A 13382-nucleotide genomic window follows, 5' to 3' on the forward strand; every position below is an offset into this window, starting at 1 on the left:
TTATTCAGTACAAAAGTTTAGAGAAGCATATTGTAGAGTCATCTATCCTATAAGGGATCGTTCACAGTGGCCTCATGTTGATATGGACCTTGTTGTAAAAGGACCTTTAGCAAAACGAGGTGTTGGTAGGCAAAGGAAATTACGAATGAAAGGTTGTCTGGAAGGTGGGAGTAAACCTAAGACAACGAATAAAGAAGGTGGTAGGCAAATGAAAAGAGGCCCTATACGATGCAAAAAATGTGGAGAGCTTGGTCACAGACAAACAAGTTATAAGTGCCCACTAAATGGTACCAAAAAAAGAAATAGGAAATAGAGGAGTCGCAAATATGCTGGTGCAAATGAACCTTCACAGACCGACATTCAGTCTCTGAAGTCTACATATGATAGGTACATTTCACTTATAACTCTCTTGCTTCAAATGTCGTCATATAATGACTAATTAAAATTATATTTTGTACTAGCCTTGTACTTGTGTCTGTTAGTGGCATCCAATCTTCAAGTGTGCCAAGTGGAGAAGGTGGACCATCCACTGTTTTAGAAACACAAGGTGCAGCGCCAAGTGGAGAAGGTGGAGGGTCCACTGTTTTAGAAACACAAGGTGCAGCGCCAAGTGGAGATGGTGGACCAGGAAAAGATGGAAGACCTCTTTTATTACTAGGACCATCCAGTGTAGCGCCAAGTCTTCCATCTACTCCATCATGCCATGGCACTGGTCCTAGAATGCTTAAAAAGAAGCTCATACCAAAAAAAGGAAGGCATGGGTACCTGATATGTAAAATTTCACATATGTTGTTTGAACTATGTGTTATTTGAACTATGTGTTGTGTAAACTATGAATTCAGTTGTATTCAGAATTTGAACTATGTGTTGTGTAAACTATGAATTCAGTTGTATTCAGAATTCAGTTGGTAGTTGAATTCAGTTGTATTCAATTCTGGTCATTTTCAGTTCACTGATAGAGTTTAGTCCATTTTACAGTCTGTTTTAGAGTTCTTCACATGGTCTGTTCAGCGGTTCAATTTCAGTTCATTGATAGAGTTCAGTCCATTTCACTGACCCAGTCCAAAGTTCACAGTCCAAAATCTGGTCATTTTCAGTGAATCTGATAGAGTTCAGTCCATATGAATCTGATAGAGTTCAGTCCATTTTGCAGACTGTTTTAGAGTTCTTCATATGGTCTGTTTAGCTGTTCAATTTCAGTTCACTGATAGAGTTCAGTCCATTTCACTGACCCAGTCCAAAATCTGGGACTGAAAACCTAGGACCGCAATGATAATGAACTGAACTATGTGTTACTGGGTCAGTGCAGAAAAGGACCATGTTCAGCCCATGTGAAGAATGTATAGAAAATGAACAGCTGAACTGAGGAGGAAACTGTCCCAGAATTCAGCCGAAGTCCCATTACCAGAACTTGGTCATTTTCGGTCAGTGCAGTCCATGTGAAAATGAACTGAACATGTGTGAACTGAAATTCAGCTGTTCATTTAGTTCTGGATGTCAAACTGACCCACAATTTAGTTCTGGATGTCAAACTGACAATTCAGTTCAAGGCTGACCCACAATTTAGTTCTGGATGTCAGACTGACAATTCAGTTCAAATGAAGTCAGAGAACAAGGTAAAATGACCCACAATTTCAGTTCACCAGAATTTCAGTTCACACATCCAGGATTACAGTTCACACAACCACAATTTCAGTTCACCAGAATTACATCCACACATCCAGAATTTCAGACACCATAAACCATTACAAGACACACATCCAGAATTTTAGTCACCATAAACCATTACAAGACACACATCCAGAATTAAGTCACCCTAAACCTAGTCGAAGTAGCTAGGCATCTCGTCTGAGTTGTAATCAACGCCCCAAAACTTCTCAATGTGCTCTTCAAGGGATAGAAAGCAGTCCGAATCAGGAGAAGGTAGTGGGCTTTCAATCCTCTCTAAAGCCACCTTCTCGTCAAGCTCCAATTGTTCCTCCTTAACAGTAGCATCTAATTCCTCTTGGCAAAAAAGGGAATCCTGGTCCAATCCTTCGGCGGCGAATTCAAGTGCTTCACAAAGTTCTTTAACCTCAAATGCAGTCAAGCCCTTACCCAAGGGTAGCTTCTCATTGCAAATACGATAGATATGCTTGGCATGATCCTGCATCAAGATGATTGCTTTATCTGTGATTTCAGTGCTCTTCGACATCCCTGCATCCATTAGTACACGGCGAGGAGCAGATAAAAAATCACCACTGCAGATAAACACTAAACATCTAAACCCTAAACCTAAAACCTAAAATACACGGTGCCCAACCAATCCTAAGTGTCGATTAGGGTAGGGGATAGGTTACTGAGAAAAGGGGGAAGGTTACCTGCGAGGGGACTGGTGGACAACGTGCCTAATCGTCGTTCCGTCTCCGACGACCGCCGCTTGGACAGAGGAGGAGGAGGAAGCTGCGTGCGACGAAGACAGAGGAGACGGCGTTGCGTTCAGGCGTAAGGGCAAAAGCGACACATAAAGACGCGGGCACACCTGCAAAAACGCCAAAAGCCCTCCTGACCTGTTTTGAAGAGCAGCGATGTTTGAGTGACCCGTTTTGACGACCCGGCCTCGAAACGGTGTATTTCGCAGAGCTGCAACCTAGAGTGACCTGTTTTGCCAAATTCCTCTCCAGCAGCGTCCTCTAAACGGTACTCTAAATTTAGAGGACGCTGCTGGATTCTCTATATATAGGGTTTCTCTAAATGGTACTCTATCCATTCAAAACTCGGCCGGGGAGGGAAAGACCGCCCTCCCGGTATTATATTAAGAAGAGACCGAAACAATGGTTCCGGCCGAGAAAATCCCCGAACCCTAGCCCCCCATCACTTGGTCCTCTATCCATTTAAATATTTTAAATAACCGGTTTAGCAAAACTAAAATATATACAGTACATTTGAGAGTATGACAAATACGTATATACAAAAATAAAATATAAAAAATGTCTCTAATATAGATTTTTGAGTATAGAGGACATGATTTAGAGGACGTTGTTGGAGAGGAAGTAGATATAGAGGATAAAATCTATTAGAGGAGATTGTAAAGGACGGATATAGAGGATGGATATAGAGGACGTTGCTGGAGACAGCCTTAGACGTGTATTGTTTCTAACTTTCTGTTCAAACTGATCTTTATTGCTATAATTAGTTGGGTAGATGGCAAGTGTTGAAGTGTATGCTGTGTCGCTGTTTGAGTTTATTGTTGTTCGGTTATTCACTTGATAATTATTCTGTATGTCGTGTTAGCTGGGCAGGCGTCAGACTAGCGGCCTAGCGCCTGGGCGCTGACCAGAGACAGGTTTGATGTCCATTTTCTGAAAACCGAAAAACCAAAAACCGAATCGAAATTTCTGCAAACTGAATCACTCGTTTTCCCGTATTTTTTGCTACCGAACGGTTGTCAAAGTATAGAAACAAAGGTTTTTCAATACCGAAAAAACCTAGTTAACCGATTGCTCAGTAACCACTATTTCGCCGAATTTAGAATATCCAATTAAATTTTCATAAAGATTATATGGAAGGTAGGAAGGCTGGAATTTTGATACATAAATACACTTTCTGAATGGGTTGCATTTGTTGCAATGTCTGATGCAATCACGTTCTATATTCACTGCACGAAAGTTTGCAGTTGCCACTTCGTATAAACATACATACTGTATACTACGAGCATAGTAAGCCGGAGTAACACGCGGCTCAGAACAATTTAAGAGTTATACCTTCCAGCTAATTTACATAGATAAGACCCGCAAGACTGTCTACTCCCTACTGTTATCCCACCCTTTCATTATCATTATCTTCGAAAAGTCGAAAGCTTGCAATAAGAAAACAAGGAACCCCTACTGTTATCCCACCCTTTCATTATCATTATCTTAGAAAGCTTGCAATAAGAAAACAAGGAACGACAAAGCACAGGCCTAAATTTTAGGAAGCTGTCAAGATTTTTATTTGAGATGATGACCAGAACCAAAGAACATGTGCATGCGTGCTGTCCATTGACTTGTCTGAACCAGGGTATGTTGACAAGAAAACGGATAAGGTTATAGGGCTGGCTATTGAGTGTAAGGAAAAGAAACATATTAAAAACATGTAATTATGTTTTCATTACGCCACTCGCAGTTCATGCTTGGTGGCAGATGAAGTTGTTTGACATTGCCACTTTGTCATGTTTTGAAAATCTATCAGTTCTGTATGGTATAGCCCCCTTTTTTTTTTTTGCTCTTCATTATTTTCCTTACAAATAAAATATTAGTCTGAAAACAAGCTCCAAAACCAAAATGCATCGCCTATCTTTACAGTGACTAATGGCAGGTTTAGACTACATCTTTGAAAACGGAATTCTCTGATCTCTAAATGTTTTCACAAAATAAATACACACTGTATTTCTCAACTATCATTATACAGGTTTGGCTCACAATGAAACAAACATTTAAGTTTAACAGGAACATGATCTGACATTTCCATTGATCAGAAAAGCTGACAGTCTGACAAAATCTGATTGGACCATTTTTTGTAGGGAGAGATTGAACTTGATATTGCATTGTGATGAATTCAATACTCCCAGATGGGCCATAGGATAGTTCAATTCCGATTGCCTTCTCAAATGATCAGGAGAGACAGATGTTAGGATCATCTTCATCTGAGTCAAATTCAACCTGTCATCCAGCATAGGATGTTCAATGGACAACACTTTTTGTAAAGGAAAACTGGTATAAATTTGGATAAGATAATGCACAACCACATTGGCATGTTCAAGTAACCTCTTTCGTAGGGCATCGTATCACAAATTCACATGCTAAACCTACTGATGTCACCTATGTCAACGTGAAAAAATGCAATATGTACTTAGGGATGAAAGTGGTACGGATAATTCTACAGTCCGATCTGAACCAAATTTTGAGGATATAAACAAGAGTTCTTACTATCCATGCGGATATAGATAATCTCAATTTGATTGTGTATGGATGCGGGGTAGGACGTAGGATATAGGTTCAAGTACAAAATCTTGCGGATATAGATTATCCACAAATTATATACGAATTATCCGATGTTAAGATACCCAATACTTTTTCTCCTTAGACTAAAAACCAGAGAAGTCAATATTTTTACACTGGTTGGAATGCAGCAGTAGCTTCTCATTTGGGACTCTCTTCGAGAGGTTGTCTTGATTCCAGAAAAAGACCAACATGTATGGAGGCATGAGTCCTCTGGGCAGTTTTCTTCTAAATCTTGTTACAAAGTTTTATTCTCAGGCCCCATCACCTTTGAGCCATGGAAGTGATTATGGAAATATTTGCCCCCTTTCTGATCAAGAACAAGAGACCGTTCATCATCTTTTAACTACTTGTGTTTTTGCCCGTCAGTTCTGGCATGGCATTCTCTCACCTTTTAATCTGGGACATCTTATTCCTAGTCCTGCGGAGGTCTCCTTTGTGGAGTGGTGGGGAGGAGCAATCAATCGGATCGATAAAGACAAGAACAAGGGCTTCAGCAGTGCTATTATTCTTGGAGCATGGTGTTTATGGCTTCAAAGGAACGGAGTGGTCTTCCATGAGGAGTTCCCTTCCATTGTGAAGGTGTTGAGATCCTTCCTTGATGAGCTTACTTGCTGGGTTCTGGCCGAGGCCAAGCAGTTAGGAAGCATAGGTTTAGCTGACCATGTTTCTACTTTGTAAGCGCCAGGGTCTATGAGGCAGGTTCCCCGTCATGTTCTGGTGTGTGTTAGAAGTGTGTGTTTTCTTTGTGTACGTTTGCCCCTTTTGTGGGTGTTTTCTTCTCTCTAATATATAATGATGTGCAGTCCTCCTGCGCGTTCGAGAAAAAAATATTTTTTAAAAAAAACTTCTTAGATGATAACTCTTATTGGTGATATGGTTGTTTTATGTTTTAACTTTTGAATTGAAAACTTCCTGCAAGTGATTACTTATTGAATAATAATTTAACATTTGAGCATAGATATCTTGCTAAGTGTTAATTGTGAGCGACAATATGGACTACAACGTAAGATTATTGTCTACTTCTTCTCATTATTTCTTTACTAAATTAATCTTTGATAAGTATATAATTCTCTATGTATGCACATATTACTTGACTATTTGAATCCATATCCGATCCAATTCCGCTCCACACCATTCCTGACATCCAAAAAAATCCACATTCGCATCCACATCCACATCCACGTATTATCCGCTCCGCTCCGAATCCAATAAATAAAAGTGGGTTAGGATATGGGAGAGGCAGTATCCGATCCATTTTCATCCCTATATGTACTATATTTATGTTAATACTGGGAACTGTAGATACTTCTAGTTTCAACACAGAAAAGCACATCTCATGAATAGCGTCGAGAGCAAGTTTTTGTAACTCACATTTTCATCTCTGTACCATCTTCCATGGCCATCCCGTTTCCAGCCTGAAGCAGTGAACCAAAGTTCTTGCTCCTGGCGCTTTCGAACTTCTGTTTGTCTGTCAGAAAATAACTTGTCTTGAGTCTGATTTCCAGCAAAAGATTGTCCTTTACAGCTCCATTCTCGTGATCCAGTATTTCCAGTGGACAGTTCCTTGGGAACATCAGAAGAAGCAACATTGGAGTCAAAGGATGAAGTAATTGTCATCCATTCCGAATCACAAGATACCTTCTTGCCTTGGAAATCATTGAATCTGCTCGACTGTGCTTCCAGAATTGCCCTCCGGGTCTCCTCAATCAATGGTTTTTCTTTGATATTGGTAGGCCAAACACTGGTCCGTGGATTGCCAGAATTTGAATGGGAAACATCTGAAGAGAGAGCCAGTCTCTTGCTAATTTCGTGCTTCTTAGATAATTCTTTCTCCCTCAGCCTCGATTCTGCAGCGATGTGCCGTGCACCTTTATTATGCATCTGTTCATATGTTGTTATTAGAAAAGCAATAATAGTAGAAGAACGGGTCACCAATGTTTAGCAAGATAAATCACGGAAGTACATAAACATACGCAAGAACCGGCATGAGGTTTCTGATAGCAAACATACTTCCTACAGAAGAAAACTCGACCGGGGAGGGAAAGACCGCTCTCCTGATATTATATTAAGAAGAGACCGAAACATGGTCCCGGCCGGGAAAATCCCCGAACCATGGCCCCCATCACTAGCGGGCCGTCACCGCCCACTCTGCAAAGGCCCAGCCGGAGGGTGGCGCACAGGACGTAACCCAGGAGCGGGCGAGGCACAACGAGGGCATTTTTTTAACCAAGCCAAAAATTCGTCCCCGAGGGGGATCAAACCCAAGACCTGGAGATGCTACTCATAAGCCTTAACCATTACACTAGAGGCACTTTCGCTACTTCATACAGAAAAGACATACATAAATAGAAATGTAGGCGAAAGGGCATCTTACCTAGTGGTTAAAGGCTTCTGAGTAGCACCTCCGAGTCCCGGGTTCGATTCCCCTCGAAGGCGAACTTTCTGGCTTGGTTAAAAAAACCTTCTTAATAAAATACCGGGAGGGCAGTCTTTCCCTCCCCAATTGAGTTTATTTTAAATAGAAATGTGAAAGAAACAGTTATAAAATGACAGCAATGGCATCGATAGTCGATAGATGAACCATTGTATGATACACTCCCTCCATTAAGAAATGTATGATGTTTTGGACAAGCTGTAGTCGTGTTTATTACTTTGACAAGTGATGTGGCCCTGGGATGTTTCCTATCAATCTAAATATCCCTTGTCGGACAACTTGTTGGTCATTCTGGCTGACTGACTTGGGCGATTAATCATGATTAGGTGGATGACTTGGTGATTAATCGCGATTGGTAGGGGTGTAATCGGATCGAATACGGACGGATATCAATGAAATCATATTTTTTTCATATTTTTAGTCGGATTCGAATTCGAATATGGATAGCTTCGAATACGAATACAAATACGGATGTTCTCGAATACAAATACGGATAGTCGTGGATCGAATACGGAGTTAATCGAACACGGATAGCGTCGGTAACGAATATTTTTGTCGGATATCGTGTAATACACCATTCCACACATATCATAGTTGTAATCATTTATCCCCTCCTTTAGTCCAAACATTTTTGAGGATTATATGTGCACATATGCTACACCTCCATAAAAATCCATGAATTCCTAAGGCTATTTTGAGTATTATTAATTTCTTTATGTAGAAAATCATTAAATGCAACTAAATTCATAAAATATTGAGAACTATGATATGTGGTTTCACGTGTTATTATGATATGTGGTTTCACTTATTATTATGGTGGTTTCACATGTAATCATTACGGGTTTCACAAATAAGTGGAAATAAAATGAAATAATTGATGACATCTTGTGGTTTTTATGGTTCAAACATTTTTGAGGATGCTATATGGACATATGTTACTCATACGCCAAATTTCGTGAATTTCTGAGACTATTTGTATATTATTAATTTCTTTTTGCAGAAAATCATCAAAATGCATTTAAATCCATAAAATATTATATTATCGACCAAAAATTGCAAATAAGTTATCAAGACTAATAAACATTCCATAAGAAGATAACCTCAAGTCCCTACATGAAAATGAGAAAGTGAAGTAAAGGTTATGTTGAAACTTGGATACTTAAGCTGATTTCACGTGTAACTCACACAACAAGTGTAAGAAAATGAAAAGAATTATTGTCATCTTATGGACTTTATGGTCCAAACATTTTTTAGAATTTTATGTAGACAAATGTTAACCCTACGTCAAATTTTATGAATTTCTAAGGCTATTAGCGTATTATTAATTTCTTTCTACAAAAAATCATCAAAATATAATTAAAATCATAAAATAATCTAGTGTCCACCAAAAATTGCAAATAAGTTACCAGGACCAATAAACATTCTATTAAAGATAATATGAAGTCCCTATGTGAAAATGATAAAGTGAAGTATTGATTATGTTAAAATTTGGATAGTTAAGGTGATATCACATGTAACTCACGTAACAAGTGAAAGTGAATTAAAAGAAATGTGGAAATCTTTAGATTTTATGTCCCAAACATTTTTGAGGATGCTATGTGGGCATATATTGCTCCTCCGTCAAATTTCATGATTTTTTGAGACTATTTGTGTATTATTATAATTTTTTCTACAGAAAATTATCAAAATGCATTTAAATTCATAAAATATTCCACTATGGACCGAAAATTGCAAATATGTTACCAGGAACAATAAACATTATATAAGAACATAACCTCAAATCTCCATATGAAAATGATAAAGTGAAATATTGATTATGTTGAAACTTGGATATTTAGGGCGATTCCACATGTAACTATCCGAATATCTGAAATCTGGTAAGATATCTGGGTAGATATCCGGATATCCGAAATATGAAATCTGGACAGTTATCCGAGAAGATATCCGGATATCCGAAATTCGACGGATATCAGTCATATCATATCCATATCCGATATCCGAATTGTACTATCCGAATTCGAATCCGAAATCCGAAAATTCTGCGGATATCCGAAAAAAACTATCCAACCGAATAATTAGCCTCTTCGGACGGTCGGATGGTCGGATAATATCCGTACCGTTTACACCCCTAGCGATTGGTCCAAACAGACTTGACGATTAATCACGATTAGTCGCGATTAATCAAACGACTTGAAAGCATGATTAAGATATATATACCACCGCTGACAGTTTACCAAGTCATGCTAATCATAGCCAGAAAAACTAATGATAGGGGTGATTCGTGAAGGACAACAAGATACCCGATACCCATATCGTGATATTCTAAGCCAGATAAACAAATGATAGAGAGAAAAGGTGGCATTGTCGATTTTGCCTACCCCAAGACTCACATTCATCCCTCAACTATCAGATCAAGCACTGGAGACCCTAAACTCTTCTCCTTTGAGTCAAACTAGTCCCTTGTCTGATGTGGTGCATCATGTTGGCATGGCTGATCAGCAATACATTCACTTCTAACCAATTTAGATTGACTTGATTGTGATCGACTGAATTAACTGATTCCAAATTGTCATTTTATATTTCTTTTATTCTAGGAGAGTAGGATCCAGCATTCTAGAATTTGAATTTTGGAGTTATAGGTCTTGCTCTGACTCATACTCCTGAATACAGACATGATGATCTGTTTTCCTCTATTGCATAGTAGAAAAACATGTATTGATATAGCCCCATTTGGGAGGGCTCCCGGACGGCTCCGGCTGCAGCTCCTTGCCGGAACCGGAACCCTCCCAAACACAGCGCCCAAAAATGGCTCTGGAGAAAGAGCAGGAGCCAGAACAGCGTCGAGAGCTGGAGCCCAAAATTTTGGCTCTGCACGGCTCCGCTCGCGTACGGGCGCGAGACTGCGCAGTTTGGACCGTCCACCGTCATGCTTCTCTGGCCTACGAGTCTCTCTTGCCGCACTCCACAGTCCACAGTCGTTTCCCTTCCACGAGTCCGTAGTTTGGTTTCAGTTTGGCAATAGTTTGACGCCCTGAAGAAAGCCTGAATGAATCAGGAAAAAAAGATCCTGCTACTTAACCTGCTAAGTAGCAGTTCTAGATCAATGGTAGCAGTTTGATGAAGGTTGCAGTTGGGTTGCATTATTTTCATTTCACCACTTAGCTTAAGCTGTCTTTTTGTTTGATGAATCCTGCAATTGTTTGACGCCCTCACTCTGCAAAAGTTTGGTGCTGCAATAGGTTGACGTTGTCACTACTGTCTCAGTTTCAGTTTGGCTCAGTTCCTGTTTCAGTTTCAGTTTAGCTTTAGGGCAACCCAAACCATTGATCTATAATTTTCTGATTAGCCTCAAAAGGTTCAAATTGATACACCAAATCAAAAAAATACATGAGGAGCAGTTTTGCCAAACGATTTGTAAAAGACATCGGCTCCTACGGAAGAGCTACTCCTTTAAAGCAGTCGGAGCCGGAGCCGTTTTTAGAGGAACCGGAGCCCTGGCGAACAGGGCCATAGTCTCTGGCTCATTTATCTTTAACATCTTAAGACGGTACAACGTGTCACTCCAGGCACTATTTGACTTATAGAAGAAAGTTCGGGGAAGATCTGTTTACTAGTGGAAGGACGAAAGTGGGCTTCTGTAGGAAGAAAATAGAAGTTACACGAGCTAATCCTCCCTAATGTACAAATTCACGACATCGTAGGACGTTCATCAGAAATTAACAAGAGGAGTCTAATAAAGGAGGACCCGAGGTATGTGATGCCGGCTTACGGAGAGCATGAGCGGGGTGTCGAGGACGGGGCGGTGGGGGCAGATGAGGCAGGCGAGCTTGCCGTTGTGGAGCTTCTTGAAGGAATCAGGCGTCGAGGGAGACGAGGGCGCCGTGATGGGTAGCAAGAGCTCGTCGAGACGCCGCTTCCGCTGCTGCGCATCACGCGCCCAGCTGTCGCCGCCGAACACGCTCATGCCGACTTCCTCGCCGACGCTGTGGAGTGATGGTGGTGTTTGGCCCGCGTCCTCAGTCTAGATCAGACCGGGATTTGCGCAGCCAACACTACAGCTATTTAAGGTGGAGTTTGGTTGAGTGGTTGTAATGGTAACGTTAATGTAATTAAATAAGAGCGGTATCTATTAGATATCATGGGAATGAAAAAGCGCCAAGTGTTTAGATAAATCTAGTAACGTTTTTTCATTTCCTTTATACTGTTTGGATGGTCCTGGAGGTAATGAAGCCTAACAGCCGCACATAAGCCCAGCGATCGAAGCCAACTTCAGCTGCAGAGGTTCATGTACATGTCTTGCTAAACAGAAATAAAGCTAGCAGCTTTGTGCTAGCACAAATAACATGTTCTAAACAACAACTTTATACTGGTTATTTTCACAAACAGTTGACAGCACAGACAAATTATCAGGAAGGGGGGCGTTGGCCAGCGGGCGCGTTGGAGGCAGGAGCGGTGATCGCGGAGAACGGACGGGGGCGGGAATCACGGAGGCAGGGCTTGTACTTGTGGACTCCTACAATACTTATAGAGTAGTAGAGATAAATTAAAATTATGCATAAATGAGTTTTAAAACTTAGTTATTGGTTTTACATTCACACTTATCTAACTAATAGAAAACACATATTTTCGTGTCGTATTTGTCGGCGTTTCGAGACCGGGGGGTCCCTGAGCCGACGAGTGAGTGTGTCGCGTGCCCCAGCCCAGATGGGTCGAGCGCGTGGGCGAGCGCGAAGGGGGGAAAGCGAGGTGGCCGGAGACGGGCGTGAGAGAGGTGGAAATCCCGCGGCCTTCGTGTTCGTCCCGCGCCCAGGTCGGGTGCGCTTGCAGTAGGGGGTTACAAGCGTCCACGCGGGTGAGGGAAGCGAGCGGCCCCTAAGAGAGCGCCTGTCCCGTCCTCGTTCCCGCGCGGCCAACCTTCTCTAAGAAGGCCCTGGTCCTTCCTTTTATAGCCGTAAGGAGAGGATCCAGATGTACAATGGGGGTGTAGCAGAGTGCTACGTGTCTAGCAGAGGGAGAGCTAGCGCCCTAAGTACATGCCAATGTGGCAGCCGGAGAGATCTTGGCACCCTGCTGGTGTGATGTCGTGGCTGTCGGAGGAGCAACGGAGCCTGGCGGAGGGACAGCTGTCGGAGCGGTTGAGTCCTTGCTGACGTCCCCCTACTTCCGTAAGGGAGCTGAGAGCCGCCGTCGTCACAAGGCTAGCGGGGCGCCATCATTGCCTATCTGGCGGAGCTAGCCAGATGGGACACCGGTCTTGTTCTCTGCGGCCCGAGTCGGCTTGGGGCAGGGTGATGATGGCGCTTCCTGTTGACGTGGCGGGCCTGTGCCCTAGGTCCGGCGACGTGGAGGCTCCTCCAAAGCTGAGGTCGAGTCTATCTTCCATGGCCGAGGCCGAGCCCGAGCCCCTGGGTCGGGCGAGGCGGAGGTTGTTCGGCAGAGGCCAGGGCGGAGTCCGAGCCCTGGGGTCGGGCGGAGCGGAGTTCGCCGTCTTCCGGGGCTTAGCCCGAGTCCGAGCCCTGGGTCGGGCGGAGCGGAGTTCGCCGTCTTCCGGGGCTTAGCCCGAGTCCGAGCCCTGGGTCGGGCGGAGCGGAGTTCGCCGTCTTCCGGGGCTTAGCCCGAGTCCGAGCCCTGGGTCGGGCGGAGCAGAGTTCGCCGTCTTCCGGGGCTTAGCCCGAGTCCGAGCCCTGGGTCGGGCGGAGCGGAGTTCGCCGTCTTCCGGGGCTTAGCCCGAGTCCGAGCCCTGGGTCGGGCGGAGCGGAGTTTCCCATGGCGCCTTTGGCAGGGCCTGACTGCCTGTCAGTCTCACTCTGTCAAGTGGCACTGCAGTCGGAGTGGCGCAGGCAGCGCTGTCCTTCTGTCAGACCGGTCAGTGGAGCGGCGAAGTGACGGCGGTCACTTCGGCTCTGCCAGGGCGCGCGTCAGGATAA

General features: G+C 42.9%; 1 protein-coding gene across 5 annotated transcripts; it reads right to left on the reverse strand.

Annotated features, from left to right (window-relative positions):
* Positions 1 to 4270: 4270 nt before the first annotated feature.
* LOC103643156 (sodium channel modifier 1) lies at positions 4271 to 11630 on the reverse strand. 5 transcript variants are annotated; one of them, XM_008666309.3, is made up of 4 exons: positions 11225 to 11630; positions 6660 to 6902; positions 6393 to 6584; positions 4271 to 4679 (listed from the first exon to the last, which is right to left on the reverse strand). In XM_008666309.3, exons 1-4 carry the CDS (start codon positions 11417 to 11419, stop codon positions 4632 to 4634), a joined length of 678 nt encoding a protein of 225 aa, XP_008664531.1. In that variant the 5' UTR covers positions 11420 to 11630; the 3' UTR covers positions 4271 to 4631. The 5 variants fall into 5 exon arrangements, with proteins under 5 accessions (XP_008664531.1, XP_008664532.1, XP_008664530.1 ...); XM_008666310.4 differs by adding an exon at positions 7396 to 7463 and having other exon boundaries at positions 6393 to 6902; XM_008666308.3 differs by having other exon boundaries at positions 6393 to 6902.
* Positions 11631 to 13382: the final 1752 nt, after the last annotated feature.

Source organism: Zea mays, chromosome 1, assembly GCF_902167145.1.
Source record: "Zea mays cultivar B73 chromosome 1, Zm-B73-REFERENCE-NAM-5.0, whole genome shotgun sequence".
Classification (NCBI taxonomy): Eukaryota; Viridiplantae; Streptophyta; class Magnoliopsida; order Poales; family Poaceae; genus Zea; species Zea mays.